At 45.4% G+C, this 21,694-nt stretch overlaps 1 protein-coding gene across 7 annotated transcripts in view; it reads right to left on the reverse strand.

The window, feature by feature from the left end:
- Positions 1–564: 564 nt before the first annotated feature.
- The window catches only part of DMAP1 (DNA methyltransferase 1 associated protein 1), a 36,309-nt gene continuing 15,179 nt past the window's right edge, over positions 565–21,694 (reverse strand). For all 7 annotated transcript variants that reach the window (XM_057425890.1, XM_057425889.1, XM_057425893.1 and 4 more), the window contains exons 6-10: positions 21,395–21,562; positions 20,265–20,450; positions 17,303–17,374; positions 5,327–5,399; positions 565–4,083 (exon numbers count right to left, since the gene is read on the reverse strand). In XM_057425890.1, the coding sequence (XP_057281873.1) occupies positions 3,737–4,083; positions 5,327–5,399; positions 17,303–17,374; positions 20,265–20,450; positions 21,395–21,562 (846 nt within the window). In that variant the 3' untranslated portion in view covers positions 565–3,736. The remainder of the gene's footprint in view (positions 4,084–5,326; positions 5,400–17,302; positions 17,375–20,264; positions 20,451–21,394; positions 21,563–21,694) is intronic.

Consider the following 21,694-nt stretch of genomic DNA (forward strand, 5'->3'; position numbering starts at 1 on the left):
TGTGCTGGGTGCTGTATGGTCACACCATGCCGGAGCCCTGAGGCTGGGGTCCACTTTGCACAACACACCACAGGCAGTGGCAGAGGCCGGTGGCTGCGATCATGTCCCTGCAGATAGCCCCTGTCCCCAAAGGCCAGCAAGCACCCAGGGGCTGGACAAGGCAGCAACGGACATGCTCTCCAAACTGATCAAGCCCAGCGCTCGTCGTGGGAGGCCCCGCTGCCTCCACCACCAGCAGGAAGGCAGCCCCCAGTTCCCGCTGGGCACCGGGCGGACGGCAAACAGAGCATGGAATTTGCACGGCTAAAAGTTAAATACAACACACACACGGATTTTGTCAGAGGCCCTGGCACGGCTGCCTTCGCGGGATCCGATTAACGGGGAAATAAAAGGGCCAGAGAACCCACGCAGCAGTGTGAGCAGATGCCCTATAAAAACCAAATCCGCGGTAATCAAGGGGACCAAAAGGTACATTTAAAAAAACAAAAAACCCACCCTGGAAACAAAGGAGCTGGGCTTTGTGGCTTCCCTGGGAGGGCTGTGGAATTAATGGGGAAGAGCACATGTGTTTGATAATCTTTATATGGCAAAAGACCCATCTTTCAAATATGTCACAAATTCATATTAATCACCTTCCTATTGCCTTCTGTGGCGCAGCTATTCCAGTTGCCTTGGGCAAAATTGGGAACTGTCTGGTTAAAAAAAATGTTTTACATTATAATTTACAAGAGCTTACAAGTCTAGTTTCTTTTAATGGAAAGAACGATTAAAAAAAAAAGGAGAGGTCTATATATACACCCTGGTATATATACACTATATATATTAAAATATATATATAAAAGACAGATATTGTAACTCCATCTGGAAAGAGAGAATGTTTGATCTTAACAATGTAACTTCTAGCTTTCAAACAGGCTCAGAAAACAAGAAGTCAGCAGGAGTTCAGATAAAGGAAGCTTAAAAGTCAAATAATTCTGACTCTGAACCCGAGACTTCTTAGACTCAAGGTCCTTTCCTTTACCCATTAATGGGCTGACTTGTGAGCTCAGGAACAAAGTGCTGCAATGTGAGGATTTCTGAGAGTCACTCATTACAGATCACTGAGTGGAGTCTGAGTTGCGGAAATCAAAGGATCCAATCTGGAGTAACTGGCTGAACTTCTGCTTGGAACTAATTTGTTCTGAGTTCGGCTCACCTTTCACCTCCCAAAGGCCCCGAGTAAAGCCCCTACCAGGGTCAGCAGCAGACGGCACTGGGGGGATCCCAGCTCGGCTTTAATGGTCAGCGACGGGAGCGCAGTGCCTCGGGGAGGGTGGACAGGCAGCCAGGGCAGCCGGGATGCAGTGGACACGGTGAGGTAGACCGGTAACCAGCTTCCCATTGCCCCGCAGGGTCTCACTGCCAGGACCACCCCTAACACCCTTCTGAGATGCCTCCATCCCCACTGCTGGACAAGGGGGATGGAGGCAGCCAGATGTTGCCACAAACAGTATCTCAACACCCCATTGTGCCTTTGCCCATCTGTTCCAATTCCTAGGAAGGAATCCAGGCATGCCAGGCAGGGCTCAGGAGTCAGGACTCCTTAGTCCTATTCCCAGCTTTGCTACTCACTCCCTCCAACATCTGGAGCAAGATACTTCTCTCTAGGGAAGCAAATCTGGCTTCAGGGGAGCAGCTGGTTTGGAGGCTAAACTAATCCATGCTTAATCCAACATGTGGAGTGCCACGGATGGGCAGTGCTAGACAGCACAAAGGGCTTCTCCAACCCAGAGGAATTTGAAGCAGGGAGATTAAATGATTCCCCCAAGTGCCCCCAGCAGCTCAGTGGCAAAGCAACACGCTTGAACTGGGGAGCTCAAGGCTGGCGTGGCAGGGTTAAACCTGGTGAGAGGAAGGGCAAGGTGTCACCTACCTCGTGCAGGGATAACCCCAAACCCAGGACACACACCCACACACCTCACCAGCCAGCACCTACCCCAGCTCTCCTTAAAGCTGACCCCAAGCCATTTATCTTCCGGAGACCAATTTTAGCCATGATGCTGAGTGAGAGGCATGGGAAGGCTCCTGCCGGTTGTGGGCAGGGCAGGGAGCATCGTCAACACATGGCCTCCACTCAAGGTCAGCCCATCCTTGGAAAAGCTGGTTGTGGGTCACAGGCTGCTTGTCTCTCTCACTGCCACATTGGCTGGGTTCAGGGCAAGCACAGTGCCAGGCCCTGCTTGACTCTCCAAACATACCTGAGCCAGGCAGAACATGGTACAGCGGCACCATTCCACTTCTCTCCAAGACACCCCTCCAGCTGGGATGTAATTTTTCCCCCCCTCAAAAGGTAGCATAAAATGGTCACAGTGTGAATGTGCTTGACCTTTTGTCTTGGACTAATCTAATTGTGTCGTCTTTGTGTAATCAGCCGGTAAAGGTCAGTGCTGTATTTAACATGGGGGCCCTTTAGGTACTGAATTTGCCTTGCAGTGAATTAACTTGATTATATTTCTTTCAAATATGTCAGAGACCAGGTCAGTTTAACCCTCTCTGTGCTGCCTGGGCCCACCCCTTTGTTTCCAATTCCAGAAGGTGGCACTGAGAACCAATGTGGTCAAAAACACACGTGGGCTCCCTCCTCCTGCAGCCATGGCCACCACCACCACCTCTTCCAGCTTCCCAGCAAGCAACGTCTCAAGGGAGAGCAAGTGTGTTGTGAATCAGCCCGAAAAGTTTTCAACCCAGGACACTCGGGACCGCAGGGAGGGGTAAGATTTCAGACTGAAAGCAGTAAGGGGGAGAAAAAAAATTCAGAAGACTCCTTTGCAAACATGAACCTGTCTCAGTGGAACGCTTCCTTATGACTCCATATTGTCACAATCAAACAGGACATTACTCAAGTCCAGACTAAGGTGTCACCTCTGCCGATTAGGTGTTCTCAATATCCTGCAATACATTATACAGTTTAGAAAGTAAAGGTCTGTGCCACTACCAGGGGCAGTATATCTGAGGCGTCGGGGATGCCACTGTGTGAAGACGGGCAGCTTTTGTCAGGCAGTTCAGCTCAGCTGTGCCAGGGGACTGCACAGAGGGGAAAGCAACCTCAGCTGATCCCCAGCATACCCTTGGCCCTGAGGCAGTGGTGAGGGGTTGGGCAGCCTGCCCTCATGGAGGCAGGGAGGAGAGGCTGGTAATTCACATCCTGCAGAGGTACATGCACAGGACACTGTCACGGGGCTCGCAGTGGAAGAACCCCTAGGGTCTGGCTTTCCTTTCACAGCACTGGAAGCAGGGTATAAAAACACCCCTTTGCTCTTCAAACACCTCTCTCCTTCCCAAGCCTCCTGCTTCAGGCAGAACTACTGCTTGATGCCAGATACTTGGGCAAGTCATGGCTCATCATTTCAAGACTGCTTTCCCCACTCACTTCCCTCTGAGAAACCCTTATGGAGCTGTGTCTAGAAGGAAAATGCCTCAGGCCTGCAGCTGTAATGGAATCACTGCTGCTGCCCTAGGGCAAGCTCTCGTCACCCAAAGCCTTGCTGCTTTGGTCCACGGTGGCACCCACGTCAAGCCATCTGCCTGCATGCAGGATGTAGAAAGCCCTGCCAACCCCACCTGTAGCACCAAGAACACTGTCCAGCACAGGAGACGAGCCCAGAGAGCAGCACTGGGACTTGGGGTAAACAGGCGTGCTGTGCTCCCTTGGACGCGCATGCCTGGAGGGAGAGCAGGGCAGCATCCCCAGCGCTTGTCAGGGCATCTGCGTCGGAGACCTGAGTGCTCCCTGTTCTGCCCCCACAACCTTCCTTCTCACCGAGTTGGGGGTCAGGGGTGCTCCTACTACATCAATGATCTGGTCCTTGGTATCTCCCTTGACCTCCTCGATGCCGAGCCCCGCCTGGCCATCTGGATGGACGCCTTCTGCAGTGAGGGGGCCAATACTACCAGCTTTGGCCAGGGCCTCATAGCGGTGCCGTAACATCTGCAGCTCATATTCGCAGTTGGCAAAGGCTTGCTTCAGCTCATACAGCAGCACCAGGTCGCTCCGCAGCTCGTTGAACATCTGCACAATCTCCTCTGTGGGCATCGGGTTGAGATCTAGGGAGAAAAAAAAAGGGTTCTGTTAAACACCCAGACCTGCAAAACCCTACTACAGAATATCCCTAGAAGGGTCCTGACTGCCCATTCACTCCCACATGGATTCTAAGGCACAGCAGGGCTGGAGCACCACGAAGCCCTCAGGATACACGTGTTTTCTAAGGCAGGAGTGGGGAGTCAGGAACCCCTCCTTACCCTCATAGAAAGTGAGCTGTAAGAAGCACTCAGATCCTTCCCCAAGGCTTCCCTAGCAAGCAAAGATGGTAACTCCTTTAGTTTTAAAGCAGAAAGGGAAAACCACCCTGGTTGAGCCACTTTCACCAGCCACAGGAGGCCTTCAGAACTGCAGTGTCTCCGAGACAACATATCAAGCCATAAACCAGTTGGCCCAAAAAATTAACAAGAGTTAACAGAGTCAGTGCTCCGAGCAGGCTCAGGAATCTCTTTTAAATTACCAATAAGGTCATGGTTTGGGTTTTTTTCCTTCTTTTTTTTCCTTTTCTGTGTTTAAAAATCCCCCCCTAGCCACAGTGTGGGGAAAAGGTGTCCAGTCAAGGGGCACTGCATGCTGGGACCTGTGGTACCTGCAAACTGTACCCACTGCATGGAGGGCAGCAGCTAGCCATGGGCTGCACTTCTTTCCCTCTAGCTACGAGTGGGTATTGTACCTGTTAAGTGAACCCTTCTTTCTGCTGCTAAGACACTGGAGTTCAAGAGCGAGGGCTGTGTGTTTACTCGCCCTTCGGCAGAGATGCTCCAGATTTTCACACAGCATGCAACCTATAAAGGGGGGATGAACAGTCCCAGATGCATTTTGGACTTGCCACCGTGAGCAGTAAATTAAGAGGAAACGAAGCTTGAAAGCAAGACAGGGCAGCCCTGAACAATGTGTGTGCCGCGGTCACTAACACACTTAGAAGTACCTCTCCCTGCAAGGCTGAGATTTGCCTTCTAATACTGTGCTGCCTCTCTTGATGGTTAAAAAGGCCCAAACAAGAGAGAAACAAAGGCTCTTTTAAAACATTTTTCTACTGGGAGGAAAAAAAATAAAAAACCCTGTGCATCTTGTTCTGGCTTTTACCCTCTCTTTCCTTTTTTTTTAGACACATAAAATATTTTAAAAACCATTCACATACTGTTATTCAAGAAACTGGCTGTATTACTAGGGGAAAAAATAGCCCATCTCGAGAACAAAGGCTAGCTCTGTGTGTCTCTTTCTCTCTCGCGTGCCCCCTTTACTCACCTACTCCGAGTTCCATCAGCATCTGCTCCAGGGCTTTAATCTTCTTCTGTCCCACCGAGCTTGGCAGTTTCATCTGGAACACAAAGGTAACAGAGCCACACAGCTCAGAGATAGCCCTCACTCACAGCCGTCTAGTTCAAAAGGCAAGAGAGCTTTTCTTTTTATAGTGCAGGGGGAACAAAAAAAGAAAGGGAGAGAAAGGAAAATCAAGTGGTAAGAGAGGGAGACAGGGGCTGAAAGTTTTCAGACTAGGTCCGAGGGCAGGTATTGAAAAGCCCGGTCGTGAGGGCTTTTATTTTCCCTCTCGTGTGCGTGCAAGACACGCTGTTTTACAGTTTCCATGTGTCACTGAATTAACAACAAAAGTTCTTCTTGGCTTCAAACCCTCTCCCGCGGTGCCCAGCCCATCAAAGGGCTCATTTACACAGCGGCTAATGTGCAATGCTGCCCTACTTTATTCGCTTTAGCCGGCCTGATTAGACTCATGCGCTAACAGACTCACTTCTCCTTTTACCTGCTGAGCCCCAGACCTGTGGGATTCATTTACAGAGCAGGCTTTGTAACAAAGGGGAGAGACAGAGAGAGCACAGTTACTTGACTGGCGGAAGTGTGAACACACATTTACATCGGAGCTAAGGGGCTAGGTGAGAGAGGAAGCATCAGATGTGAGCTATGAAAGGGAATCGGAGCTGGCCAGGAGAGGAAGAATGCGTACACTTAGCAGGGTCCTTCCTCTGCATTCATTTGGGCTCTAGCAGGAGTCCTAGCTGCTCAGACCAAGCATTTATTAGATTACAAGCAGCACAAACGCAGCTGGCACAATGTACCGGGGAGAACAGGTTTCCAAGCCCTGTGGGTAGATCCAAGAACGAACGAAAGCACTTTCCTTCCTCAGCAATGCCAGAAGACAGTCCAGGAAAGAAATGATTCTCAACACCACAGTGTCAAACACCTTACTGCACACAGCTGTGGACTGTCCCTTCATACCCAGCCCTGGGAAGGTGAACTTACACCTCCACCCAAGGATCACCACCACCAGCCCAAGCTGCCTGGCAAGTCAGTGAACAGCCAAGAGGTAAGAGCATCCTGCAGCCATCCTGCACGCCACTTACTGAGCAATGGCCCCATTCTTGGCCAAACCAACCACGAGCCTGCAACACTTGGCTGGGAATGACCTGAAGGAGAGCCATTCTTTACTGCACCTTAAAACTGGCCTCAGAGGTGAGCTCTCTGGAGGGTACCATGGTCACCTTAGTTCCCTTAAGCCACAGATTGGAACTCCCAAAAACAGACAGCCCAATGTCAGCCTCCCAAATTAGGCCCATCTTTTCCATGGTGTTCACTGCCCCAACACAAAAACAACAACAGGAGACACCATCTGGAACTTTTTAATCCCTTTGAAGGCAGGAGCATATACCCAAATGGCATAAGCACTAACCTGAACTCAGCTGCGGTTGATGTCCCATAAGTAGCTCCACAACCCCAGGGCAGCACCTGCCGGGAAAATCTGCCTTTTCCACCACATTGTTTCAGCCAAGAAACCAGAGTATGGATGCCACAGAGCAGCCCAGGGGAATGAGCATTTCACAGTACACAATAAGTAACACCTAGTCCTTTTGCTAGATATTAGCACCACAGTTAAGACCCTGCAAAGGATGGAGAGGACTATCAGAGGAGGATTTCTAAGAAATCAACCTGATCCAGAGGATGCAAAAAGGGAAACAGGAAAACCTTCCCTCATGCAAATAGCACAGGTAAGGACTGAAGGATACCTCTGTCCTTTCTTAAAACCCTGAGGGTCTCTAGCTTAGAGCTGGGGTTTCTACATAGCAATGAACTTCATACTTTAGAAACTGAATCTTTACAGTTGACCACAAAAGTATTGTCTTAGCAGAAGAAAGGCTGCCAAAGGTATCAGATATTTGGATTTCAGTCAAGTCTTTCGTACAGAGTGTTAACGTGAGCAGAACCGTACTAAAGTAGGTTTTCTGAGAAGCTCTATGGCACAGGCCCTATAGAGGCTCTGCTGAAAAGCAGCAGGACAAGGTAGAGCCCTAACACAAGGCACTGGGACAGGAAATGGTCCTGGTTACTTCCTGGGTGCCTTGCTGCATCTAGCAGCAGAATGCCAAGGAAGAAAAGGTCAGTCAGCACGGCTTAGCAGGAGACAGAATGGTTAGCCTGGAGCATTAGGAAGACATTCCTTAGAGCAACAAGCCTTGGTCCAAAGAACTGTTCTGCCCCACATGGAATCACACAGAACGTTTAATACAGGCAAGGTACCCAGCTCTGCTGCAGCTAGGTGATGTATGAGCTGACCTAGTCAGATTGTGCTAGCTTTAACTGGCAAAAACATGCTGGATCTCAAGCCAGCTTCAGGAGCTATGTACTAGAAATAGGAAAAGGTCATGTTTGGCTAGGCTAGGTGGACAGACAGGAGCTCTTGTGGTCTCTTTCATCTGTTGGTTAGAGGAAAAGCATAAGCTCAAAGAACTACTGGCAACACAAACGATTAACCTGGCAAAGCCTTCAGCTCTGATGTTGTGTATGTCCTGCTCACTTCCCATAGGAGTTTGGTCAATGAACACCGAGCCAAGGTCTCCACTGACACTGCTGAAGATTAGAAGACGGAATAGGGAGAGGTAGGACAAATTAATTTAACTTCAAAGAAAGGAATACAAGAGATGCTCAGGAGTGGGGCTGTGAGTTTAGTTTTAAAACACATCAATTAAGCTTCCTTTTAATTCAGGCAGGATGATCTGGCCTGCAAACAGGAAGGCTTCATTGGTTTCTCAAAGCAAGAGTATATTTTAATATTACCATCATTAAGAAAATGTTATGATTTATGTGGCTGCTGTCAGACTAATATCTTTAGAATTTAGCTGGCTAAGCCAATTCATCTCTAAGACTGATGAAGGCTGATTGCTCTCTATGCAAAATGTATTAAAACTAAATGAGCAGTCTATTACTCAAATGCTGCTGATAATATGTTAGCCAGGGTCCGTTAGCCAGGCTGCCTTGTTGCAGGAGAGAAGCCTCCACACTCTGTACAGCTCTGCAAAGCTTACTTCTGCAAGCCCTTCTTTGTTTTGGTTTTATAAGTAAATGTCCAGAGATGTACCAGAGTGCTGGAAGTGGTGTATCGCCTGCCCTCTTTCCCAAGGAATGTGGCAATCCACAGGGACCATCGGTCCCAGCCAACAGCATAGAGAACAGCTCTCTGGCTCAGGATGCTTGCCCTGCGGTACATAGTTTCTGCAGGCCATGTCTCTATGTTAATGAAAACACTACTCAAGGCAATCTTGTTGCTTACACCGCAGCACCCAAGATGTTCTTGTGTTGTCATGGATCAAGTCCTCTGCAGGGGCTAAGGAAAATTATGTTCCTGGGAGAACTCCAGTGAGCAACCACAGTTTCCGAGGTGAATGGCATTTGCCCTTTTCTTTCCTTCCTTATACTAGACTATTATTGTTATTTATTATCTTTAAAGTCCCCATATAATAATAATACCTGGGAAACAGATTGCTCCCGTCAGAAAACTGATTAGCCAGGATTTCTGAGGTTACTATATTTTGGATGCTCTTCTCCTTTGACAGCCTCTCCCTACAGCCACTTTGCCACACCAGCCTGCGCTTATAATTACACCAACGTCGCTTTTGATTTAAGGACTGTAATCCTTTGTCCTTGCTATAAACAATCTGCATTAAACACATGAACTGTGAGTACCAAGAGAAAAATAAATACAGAGCTACAGAAAATTGTGCGAATCAACACCACAAAGCCCCAGCTACCAAAGCCTGCCTATGGAGAGAGGAGCCTTGCCTGGTCCTGGGATACACAGCTTCTGCTGGCACGCACTTGGCCTGAGGGGGATGGAGTACACCAGCACTGACCCAGCCTGCTATCCTCTGGAGGAGGAGGATATTGCTCAGGAATTGGGTTATGAAGCTTAGAGAGATGAACAGAGCATCCACCACACTGTCACAGCAGAGGCTGAGAGACTGGGAGGTGAACCTGAGCAGTTTTATTTCCATAGAGGGTCTAACTGCAGAGTATCCTTGAGGTTTTGAATGATACAGGATTTTTATTTAATGCTTGAGACATTCCCCCAACAAAACCTTGCTAATTCATGCTAATGACTAGGAGACCTACTGCAAATGAGTTACTAATTGGCAATATTCATTACATGAACAAACATGATAAAAAATAACTGAAGACACAGCCTCCCCAACCAGACTGGGTTAATTTTTGTGTGCCATTCAGTTTTCATGACTTACACTAAGACTTTTAAGCATAGTTGTAAATGTATTTGAGTATACTTTGGAGGAGTAAAGAAGCCTAAGTAATAGCAGAGCTTGCAACACAGTCCCCTGTTGTGTCTTACAGCATCATCACCTGTCAGGTAGAGACTGTCATGGGGATCTGCACTAGGAATGGAATTGGTCTGCAGGATCTACAGACAGATTCAGCTTGGTCCCATGTGCGATTATATCTATGTGGTCGTCTTGAATGTCCTGCTCTTAATTCACCACTTTCTTCATAAATGCTGTTTCTGGTTTTCATAAATTAAAACCAAAGCAAAACAAAATAAAACCATCCCACTTTTGTGCTGAAAGCTTTTGTGTGGTCTATCACCAAAATACAAGAGGTTTAAAATTAATCAGCAGTTATTTGGATATCTCACACATACCCTCCCGGATGCTGCATTTCATTTTAATTCTATTTTGAGACAATCTTTTCCTTAAACTCAGCCTTCCCCAACCCTAAATAATATGACTGTCCTAAAACAACTAATCCTAAAAACTGCACACATCTGACCTGTGTCTGTACAGCTATAAACTGTGGTTTTATGCACGGGCATTGCTGTTCAGCATTATGATACAGCTCACTGACATTGAAAACCACCTTCCTCGTGAATTTCGGCAGAAAGAAAACTTTCTCATTAGGCACTTTCTTCATGGATATCTTTAGAGTACCGAATTGCTTAGTGGGTTTCCAGGAAGGAGTGCTAAAGTTTCAGATGAATAATGTTTCTTGCATTTTCTGTCTGAAGGTCAACCTTTCCCCAGCTGCACGGCTCTGCTCCGCAGCAGCGGAGAGCTTCCACTCCTGCACAGTTTGAAGACTCAGAGAAAGAACCATATTAAGTACTTTAGTCTTAGAGCTCTGGAATTTAAAATACCCCAGCAGAAAATATTCCATTTCTGATATGAAAGTGCACATTTCTGGAAATCTGAAATGCTTAACAGCTCAGAACTAAAGTGCTACAGTAGAAGAAAGAAGAGAAATTGCAATGGATGTATGCAAAAGTTAGAAGTTTCAAACTGCATAGGTATGTTCTGTCTCAATGAACACAGATGCTTCTTCCTGCCCCACGCTTACAGCCACAGACCCCATGTCTTATATCAGTGCCTGCTGATCTGCCAGACTAAGGTTTAGGACATGTAAAAATAAAGAATCATACTGCTATGCCATCTGTGCTATGCTCTGTAACACATTAAACACAGTGATCACTCTGGGATGGCACATGACCATTCACTTGCTTCATCAATGAGGCTTAATGCTAAATAAACCAATCTTTCAAGAAGAATCCATTTCTACATTAACTTATATAAATGGTTATTTCAGGGTTTATTTAGACTGAAGTTAGACATAGCTCACAAATTCCCAAATCAGTTGTGCAAAAATATAAATTCTGTACTTGAATCTTCCTAGTAAATTAAAACAGTTTTACTTGTTAGAGGAATATACCTAGTGAAAGCTTTGTCAAGGATGAGGGAAGCCAACAGATCCCAGAGAAGCACTGCACTGGAAGGCATAGGAGTAGCAGCTCACTGATCCTATAAACATTAATGCCTCGTTATGCATCGATAGCACTGATTCAAGGGATAAAACTAATATTTCCTGAAGAACCCATCAGCATCAACAGCTCAGCCTGATGGGTTTTCACCAGCACAGGTAACAAGGTCTTCAAGGTTTTCATACTCTCCCACCCTTTTCCCCCAGGGAAGGGTGTATAGATTGCTTTGACCCAGCACAAGTGGCCTAAATGAGAATGACTTGGAATCCACACAAATGACAGCTGATAACCTGGAAAGAGTCAGCTTTATCCCAATTTGACACACAGGTTGACAAGGAACAGGACATTGGAGAAGAAAAGAATTCGCACCTTGCCAGGACTGCCTGCCATTTAGAACATAGTCATCTTCTGGCAAGCAAAGTATTATCTGCCATTTATCAATCCCAACATTTTCTTTGCCCTTAAATACATTTTGCTTTAAATATAGTGCAAGCCTGTAAAACAAACGCAAAAGGACTACAGGAAATGTTTGTGTAGGGAAAAATAGTAAAATTCATGGTGCTGAACAAAGAACCACACGGGATATTTTTACTGGAGGGTGTTTTATGTTAAAAGCACATTACCAGTTGCCACTGTAGTATTTTGCTTCAGGAGACTTGCAGATGCCCGTATAGTCCTACCCCTGCCTCTCCCTACAGACACAGAAACCAAGCTGAGACCTATAGAGGTAGCTGCAGGAAATGGAAAGGGCTGCAGCCTCTGAACTGCATTTGACAAACAGGTCAAGAGCAGAAAAGAGTGTGCTGTGATTGCAGGGAAGGCCCTAGATAGGCCACATGAGGGGGAACTTCAAGGACAGCTTCACATAGTACAAGAACATTATTTAAACTTCTAGATTGGACAGAAATCCAAAAATCTGTAGCACAACAGTCTAGAATTGATGTTGCTTTTCCCTTAAATAATTTAACTGAAACTACACTTACACAATTACAAAAATACACTGTGATTAATTACATTCCAATCATTATATTGGTTATGCTAATGAAAGAAAAAAGTAACATATTGGGTGCTCTGCCCAAGTTACATACAATGAAATTACCTGATGAATGACACCTAAGACCATCACAATGAGCACACAAAGGCAGTAAAAGCTTCTCAAATCAGTCCAGGACTGGTAGACAAAGATACCTGTGGCCTTGTACCGCACAGACACTGGTACCTGATGGTTCAAAAGAAGCAGCAGCACAGAGTGTCCTTTCCAGAATTACAACTTTAAAAGACTTCATTACTGTATCCAGAGTGCTCTCTTTATACCCAAGAGCCTCATAAAGGCTTTGGTCCCGATGCAATCCCACACCAAAGAACTCCACAAAAAAAAAACTTGATGCATGAATTTTCTTTCAGCAATTTAACATGAACTACCTTTCAGTTTAGCTAAGAATGAGAACAGTGGAAGAGAAGTGTTGGATTCACCTTCTCTAGTTCATTCAAGATTTTGTATCCTGTGCTGTTTTCTTTTAAAATAAATACTCCAATGTTTTAATCTTATTTCACTCTCTACAGTCAGGAGTTTGATTAGGAAATGCACCAGCACTCTCTTGGCCCTAATTAAAGGGCATGTTATACAACAAGTAGATGGCAATGCCACAACATGAATTCGATCCAGCCTGCATCATTTGTTCATAACTTCTGTTCACAGAAATGAGACTACTACTTTCCTTCCACACCTCTGTCAGGCTCCCCATGGAAATTACTCTCTTCCACTCTCTTACAGAGTGCAATACATACAACTTTGCTAATGAAAAATTGCTAGCAGAAGCAATGGGCACATCTCAGCCAACTAATCCATGGGATGTTCAGATCTGGAAACATAAACTTTCCTACCTAATAAGGGTGTGCTGATCTCCATCAGATTGATGCCAGGATGCCTTGGAGTGCAATCAATACAAAACAAATAAATAATTAATTGCTCCAAGTAATTAAGTTTATCAAATCCAAATAAAAATAACTGATATTTTATGGAGCTGCTTCCAAAGCTGAACCTCTGAAGGGACAGTATTGATCACAGGAGGACAGACAGATGTTTCACACGGTCAGAGCCGATGAGGTCTGGGTTTGCATTAATGACAGGGAAGGAACAGAGCCAACAGCCTCCAATGCAGAGTAAACAGTCAGCGTGCTTGGCCATTTAATTGTGGGTCAGATCAAATATGGAGAATAAACATGTCTAAACACATACATACAACCCCATCTTCCTCTAGAAATATCATTCACCTTGGTGCTGCAGTAAGCACTCAGTTCCCATTCCAAGAAAGCAAAACATAGAAGAGAACATTCCCCCAACAAACAGTAAATTCTTACTCATAAATCAGTGCTAAAAAATGCTCAGCAGGCTAGTAAATATTTAAAAGCTGGTGAGTGTGAATATTTGAATCAATGGGTACTAAAGCTGTACTTGTAATTTTCCTTCCTCTACTTTTTTAATTGGACTGACTGGCAAACTGTCTACAAGATCCCAATTAGCTGATGGAATCAGGCTGCTGGCTGGAAGCCTTTTTTGAGGGGAGGTGGCCAGCTTGGAATGACAGAACTGGAGCATCCCTCAGTTCTTTCTGCAGACTGGGAGCTCTACAAACTCCTGTTCACCCTGGAGTTTTGTTTTGTTTCCAGATGAGACATCACTCAATCGATTCTCTTCCATTCTTTTGTTTCCAAATCCATGACAAGAGAGCAAGGACACAGACATACACCTCAACATGCAGGAGTGGAGACAAACATCCACCCTTTTCCATCCATCATCTTCTTAAAAGCACTGCTGCAGCAATCAACAGCTTTAACAGAATCATAACTTAAAATTTCCACATAAGACAGAGAGAAGATGAACAACTTAAAATACATGGATGTTAAGTATGCCAAAGCCAACACAATGAAGTCAAAGACAAAGGTTAAACTTAAAAGAAAGCTGAACATAGCAAGGTACAGAAACACTGTGGTGAATTCAAAGCAAACTCAGTTCTGCTCTACAAAAGCAACACCATGCCTAGATCACAAACATGTGGTTATTGTTGGTTTGTCTGGGTCCTGGAAAAGATTCAAGTTCAACAGCTCCCATTTTCCTTTCCTTCAGGCAGATGCTCAGCAAAGCTTTCCTTCCTCATAGCTCTCTGCTTTCCCTTTAGTTTCTTCCTCTCCTTTCCCTGTACAAATTCCCTACCCATCTCTCATTTCCTCTGGCTTTTTGGCTGTGTGCCCTCCCAGCTGAGCAGATCCGGTATAACAGGAAGTTTTCCAGAAGTAATGCTTAGGATTAATAATACATTTCTGCTGTTACTTTCATAAGTTTTACTAACAGCAAAGGCAAAGGTCTAAAATTCCTTTTGAAGAAACTCATGAAAGGCTTACCCCCTTCCTAAACATCTACTACTGTCTCCTGCTCTCCGTAGCACCAAGACAATGCACTGTCTTGATTTAAGACAGAGCTTTTCATAATGCCCAGCTTCTTACTGCCTTAAAGAAACTTGCAGTCTGTGCTGTCAGGAGGCAGAGGGGAAATCCCATGCAGAGCAAGGGCACAGGGGCTGTGGCCTTCTTTGGCTGTGGCCACAGTCCCATGGAGAACAATGGGAGACTGAAACCATTGTGATAGAAGGCAGCTTGTCAAACTGAACTCACTGGAGATTACTCTTCAGCATCTGCTGAAGGAGAAACTTTCAGTTATGGAGAATAATAGCCCTAAATGGCCATTAATCCTGGAGGGCGGAGGGAAAGATCTTCAAATTCAGACTATGCATAAGATTTTGTAAGCTTTAACAACAGGGAGAATTTGAAAAGCCTGTGCTATTGTCATAAAAACTACTAGGAACAAATCAAGTTGAATACAGAATGCAGTTGAATACAGTCCTTTTCTTCAAGGACTCATTTCTACAAATTAATTTTAACTCAAGTTTTCAGCCTAATTGTAAATCCTTCAGGGGAAAAAATCTCTAATCAAAGAGTTAAGTGCTATTATCCTGGGGATAATATGGTACATTTTTCACACATGACAAGAGGTTGAGTCCCTGATCTCGGTGCAAAATCCAACTTTGCCTAACTAAGAAGGCGTAAAGCACAGTAGTAAAGTACAAAATAAAAGAGGACAATAGAAGGGTGAGGACCCTTTAGGTCCTCAGGCAAAAGAACTTACTGCAGGGTGTCACAAGCCTTTAGAAATCATTTTCCAATGTGCTCAGGGCAAAACATCTTATGCTAGATGTTGCCAGAGTACAAGTTTCCAGAACAGCATTCCAATTCCTTGCTTAGTCCTAATCAGCTCCTGCCCTTATCAATTCCATACCACTGGTGTGTAGAGGGTTTGACATATAAATCCACCAGCAAAATAATTTGGATTAGCATGGATTGCCAGCTGTACCACTTAGCACTTCAGCACCTCTTACCAATTCAAAAGGCCCATACTGACCTCATATGATTAATTCCACACCCCCCCCCCCCCCCCCCCCCCGTCACCCACATGTGAAGAAAGTGAGTCTATTAGCTCCTGTTTTAAGAACAGGGAAGACTTGAATAAGGAAGCCAGGTGACTGGCTAAAAGCAATAAATGAATTCATTTGCTGGGCTGGAGGCAGGTTTCACATTTCCAAGCAACAAAGTGTTGTTTTTTTTCACCTGGATCAGTGATTTGCAATCTTTTTCAATTCGCAAAACACTGGTACTTCTAATAACAGCATTTATATCCTTAAAAATTTCAAGCAGAGCATAGAAAGTTGCTCTAGGTTATCCCAGGAGTTTAGGTACCACAGTCTGAAAGTTGCTGAATCAGGATGCCATGCCTCAGCTTATCACTGCATTTTGCAGGCATTGAAGAGAACAGGGAGTAGCATGCAACACCCATTTTCACAAATGGCTGGGATGTGAATTGCCCATTTGGCAAACGAAAAGGCTGCTGGCTCTGCCAGATGGTTCCATCACAGATAGGTTCTCTCACTGCTCTCAGCTTCTCTTCCAGAGGGGGTAAAAATACCAGAAAAGATCAACCACTACTTATCAGTTTTCAAAATCCCAAATCAATCTCTATAAATTATTCTATTTATCTTAGTGCAGGAGAATGTATTTGCCATGTCTCCATAAATCTCAACACATGCACTGCAGTCTTTCATGTCACTTGCCTCTGACTTCCTCAAGGCTGTAGCCCCTCACTCAAACAGGTAGCCTGCAGATGGTGGCGCCTGTACACTAAGGGGGTCCCCCAGGAGGGACCTTGCTGAGGCACATCTCTTCTAATGTACGCATGCACCCATAAGGTGAAGCAGCATGATCCCAAACACATTCCTAATAACAGCCCCAGGGCGTTCCCAGCAAGATCTGAAACTATTCTGACATCAAAAGTACACCCCATAAAACAGTCTTTAAAAGCGACCTAGAAAATTACTATGCCAACTGAATGTGCTGGGCAAGGAACCTACTTCTCCACCTTTGCTACAATAAAGCAACTAAGGATTATTTTATTTGGCTAGGGAAATTAAAAAATAGTAAAAATAAATACTTGTCCTGGGCAAACAGGATTTGGTTATCAAAACCCCTCTAAAAACATCCAGCCAGCCACGCAGGTTTAACATACTCAGTATCCCAAACCCGGTCGCTAAGAGACAGGCATCTACATTTATCTTACTGATGAAACAACAAGAAAGTTATTTCCCAGGGATATCTGTGCAGCAGAATGAACAAAGGGGCTTTTTCCCGAAATATTTTCTGAAGATAATGGAAACAGGAAGCCAAAAATTGTGTTCATGTGTCTCTTTTTTTTCCAGACACAACCTGAACATCCAGTTCTTAAAAGCACCTCTCGCCTATTAAGACATGTGCTCTGTGAGGCTTATTACATTTAGCTATGAGCTCTGCTGGACTAGACAGCTCCATTTGGGTCTGTCACATGTCTAACCACAGAGCAGGAACACCAGTAACAAACACCAGCAAGCTCAGGTGCCCCTTCAAGGCAATGAGCTGGCTTCCCCACAGCCTGCATTCCAGGTTTCTGAGACTCCAAATTTATGGAATTCCTTTCTTATTTTAGAGGCAAGAACTTGACTTTCTGTAGCTATAAAAGGAGAACAGATGAGGAGACAGACAGGCAGACTGAAAAACATTAACCAAGGTCCCAAGGGACCAGGACAACAGCCTACCCTCTGGCTTCGTAGTGTGACACCTGCAGATTTGAAGTCAGGAAACTTGATGCCAGCAGTCTCAGGAACAGCCTGAAAGAGATGGAAACAGGATGTCTTGATGGAGGAAACACAAAATTTCATACAGACTATCTGAAGGGGAAACATTGTTTCCTATGACAGAGAAGCACCTGCCATGGCCACATGTCACAGCTGAGGCAAGAGGAAAATCCCAAGCAATGGGATTCAGTGGGAAAATCCCAAGGAATTCACTGAGAAAAAATACTCCAAGGTATCTTTGGAAAGCTCAAGCATTTTTATTGGGCTGGTTTAAAGGCACTGCTCTACACAGACCTCAAACCCATCCCCACAAGCATAAACCGTAAATGCTACTCTTTACACTAACTCATGCATATTTGCACAATATCATCCTTATCTAACTCAGGCCCATGTCACTGATCAAAACAGCTCAGGACTTCCCCAAATCATGCCTTTTGACTGAAAGTCCTCTAAGGAACGAGCTGAGAAACCTCTGATCTGTACAGACATGAGCCCACTAATGAGGATGTAAGGACTGCACCTCTCCAGGGAGGCCTGCAGTTCATACACCTTTTACCATTTGTCCACTCGTTAGACAGTTTTCTTTCTTCTCCACTAAACATTTATGCATAGCAGTACAAGGCAGCAAACTTCTAATGCTGCTGCTGCTAGACAGTAGAGCATTTAGTTGCATTTCAACAAAATGGAGAAAAACATAAACCAAATTCCTTAAAAATCTGTGCTGCTGAACAAAGCACAAGGTGAACAAACTTCTAAATGATTAGAGCAGTCTGTCTGCAGGGGCCTGTCCACTGAATGGTGTGGGGTCCCCTGAATGGGTCAGCGATACTCATGATTCAATCTAAGAATACCCCCAGTCTTTGCAAAACGTATGTTCAATCACACTCTTCCAAAAGGAAGAGTCACCTCAAATCTCACAATTTCTTTGGAGACAGTGCTTGCCTTGCTGCTCCCACATTTCTCTGCAGAGAGGCTTTGTTCATTACAGACAGTGCTGAGACAACCAGGGCTGCCCCAAGATCACAAGAGATGCTGAAGGACAGTGACTCAATTCCTCAAGTTCCCTGCCAATTACTCTCACATCTCTATCAGCTATCTCTGTGTCTTGGTCTTGAGGTGGCACTTTGCAAAGTGCTTTGCGTGGCCAGGCATTAAGGATCTTCTTCAGTTATCTGTGGTCAGTCCAATAAACAGAAGCTTCAGGAAGAGCCTCCTAGACACGACCAAGGTGGAAAAAATATTCCGTAACTACCAGCAGGGTTCATGAATTTGTAGGGATCACTCTGATCTTTGGTAGGATTGTAGCCTCCCTGCTTGGATTATTAGACGCAAAGGCAGCTGCAATCAAAAATCAATCCTCTCTGCTTCCTTTGGATGAAGGCTGGCTTTCAGACTCCCCGAACTCTGCCCCCCCAGCCTGTTGCTGAACACCCTGACACAAGCAGTGAGGGTAAATCAGCATTGTTGGCTTAGCCAAGACGTCTCTGACTGCACTCAGCGCATAAGCAATTAAATGGGTTCTTTTGCCTTGCGTGCCTGTACATGCTGTAAACGCTTCAACCTCAATTGACTCTTTGGTAAATGATTTTCCTTTGTTGAAATGATGCTGATGCAGCTCCCGATTCAAATTCTTAGTTAAAATGCAATTTTTTTCCTAACATTTCCCAGCTATAGTTGGTAATTGACTCCTAATGGACTCTGTCATGGTTGAAATGATGCTAGTGCAACAACAGAAACTGCTTCTCTGCCCACCCTGGCGTTTCTATCCACTATATGCCTGCAGACAGGCACCAGCCAGCATTTAGGGCTGGACTCCCTCACCCTAGTATCCTCAGCATCTTTCCAGCCCCATTCTCCATCACCACCCTTTCTTCATTACCACCACCAATACGCTGCTTTCTTCAGAGGGGTATACACCAGCCACGGTTGAGCTTTACCATATCAACCCTCAAGGGAATTCAATGCACAAGGTGCCCAGTGATATTACATAACTACACTTAGGGGCAGGGGGGAACCAAAACAATGCTTTGAGGAAGTGGTGTCCATTAGGAACCCTTCATCAAACAATAACTGTCTCGTATTCTCTGCTTCCCTCCCCACTATGCACAGACCGTTTTGGAGGACAATGACACAAGTGCTCTCTGTTCACAGTATGGAGGGACAGGAATTCCCATGGACCCATTGGAAATATCTGAGATTTTTTAACAGCCCTTTTCTACTGAAGGGCTGAATTTGTTCAGTCCATACTGTCCTCTCTCCAGAAAAGGAAACTGAGGTTAACATCAATTGTGAATTAAAAGCTATATTCTGGGCTCCTTAGACTTTAGGTCAGCTGAAGGAGAAATAAGAAGCAATAACTACCAAAATACAACAGTCCCAAAGCAGGGCTGCTCTGATCAAAGCTGAGGATCAGGAGAGAGGCATGTGGTGAGCTTGGGAGACACTGCTGAGACCCAGAAGTGGGAAAGGAAAGGGAAACACGGACTAGAAAAAGAACGCAGGTGAAAGACAATGGGTTGATGGGACAACCCTGCACAGCAGTACCAGAATACACTTGGGAGAAGGAGGGAGACAGATATTTCTCCCTGCCATGAGGCATGAATGGCTGGAAATATTTCATCCCATTTTTCAGAGAGGGAAGGGGAAACAGGATTTAAACGAGCATTTTTCAAATGGGAGAGAGACAAGAGTACACACCAGAGGACTCTGACAATGGCTGCCTCAGACCAATCTGCCTTCAAAAGACATAACAAAAAAAGCATCTGCCAGAAGGCAGCCAGCAGCTACTCCCCCTAAAAGAGCTGAGGGCTTGATCCCAGTAGGGCTGCTGAAGGAAAACGTTGCGCAGCCAAAGCATAAGCAGGGAAAAGGGGAAAAGAGGAAAAAGAAAAGAAAAAAAAAAGAAAAAAGGAGAAATGTTTACAGGCTTTTCTGTCTCCTTCTTCTGTGGCAGCTTCTTCTTGGGAGCCTTGCGCTCGGCTCGCCTCTGCTCAGTGGTGGTGTCAGCAGCTGTGATGAGCTTCTGGAGGTCTTGAGTTCTCTTCTCCCTCTCTTTCTTCCTGGTTTCGATTTTGCGGAGCTCCTGGATGAGGTATTCTTCTTCTGCCACCTGCAGACCAGAGCACGTAAACGCAATCAGAGCAGCAGAGGAGGCCCAGCAAGGTAAGGGGGCCATCTACCGATAACAGCTCAGCTCTGGGCCAGCCTGGGTATTACAATGTTCCCCTGCCTAATGTCTTGGATTTGCAGAGCACATAATGCTCCATAGCCCTCCCCTGCATCCATGGTAGTATCATGCTACAAACTGGCAGGTACTGTATGACAACATCCAGGATGTACACTTCAGCAGCATCCAGAAATGATTACTCTCATCTCCAGACAAAGAGACCAAGAGCACAGATAGAAGGGTAAAAATGCTCAAATACACTGTAGTTGTAACTGGAGTGTTGTGAAAAGCTGGCTCCCCTTCCCAGACCTAGCATGTAGAACCTAGAGCAGCTATGCCTAATATCAGCACACCTATCAACATGGGAAGGACTTCAGAGTTGTCACACATACGAAGTTCTCATTAAGACAGACGTACTAACAGAAGAAGATGCTCTCCCCCAGCCTTTGAGGAACACACAGTTCCTTAACTTCTAATGGGACCATTACACAGCTTCAACAAACAGGAGAACTAAACATGTAGATTTACAACCTCTGATGCTTTCTGGTAAGATTTTTACTCTCAACGGAAGTAATCCTCCTCCCATGGGACTCAGGGATTCAAAAGGACATTGATCTGCAAACTTAATTCTATTCAGAGAACTAATACAGTGTTACAGAGAAGATGCTGGCAGTTACCAGAGACCATAACCCTCATCCTCACCATAACCCTCTCCCCTGTATAGTCAGATCTCTCAGTTACTGTCTTTTTGCATCCCATAAAATTACGCAAACCCAACAACAAAGTTGTTCCTTTCTTGTCCATTCTTTCCCTTTCCCACACTACTTCATCTACCTACTGATTCAACTTAAGTTTCTTGAGCAGTGATGCTCTCCTTCCCAAGTTACCTGCTCTGGTGTCCTATTGTACAGCCTTTCCAGTTGTTCTTTCCTTCGCCTCTCATGGCCAGCATCAAAGACTGGGATTTTCAGGTCCGTGCCTGGAGCCGCACGAATATTAGCCAGCTTGGCACAGATGTGATAGTATCGTTCCTTCAGGTCCTCCACTGATCTTTTCTGTGGAAGACATCACAAGAGGACAATATTATGGAAGAACCAAGCAAAGCCTTGTGCAGTAGCCAGCTGAGGACCCCTGGCTGAAGGACATCAGGTAGGGTAAAGATAGTGCCTGGAAGGAAGACCAGCAGG

This window comes from Pezoporus wallicus, unplaced genomic scaffold, assembly GCF_028554395.1.
Source record: "Pezoporus wallicus isolate ANWC-B61680 ecotype Strahan unplaced genomic scaffold, APGP_CSIRO_Pwel_v1 contig_13480, whole genome shotgun sequence".
Lineage (NCBI taxonomy): Eukaryota > Metazoa > Chordata > Aves > Psittaciformes > Psittacidae > Pezoporus > Pezoporus wallicus.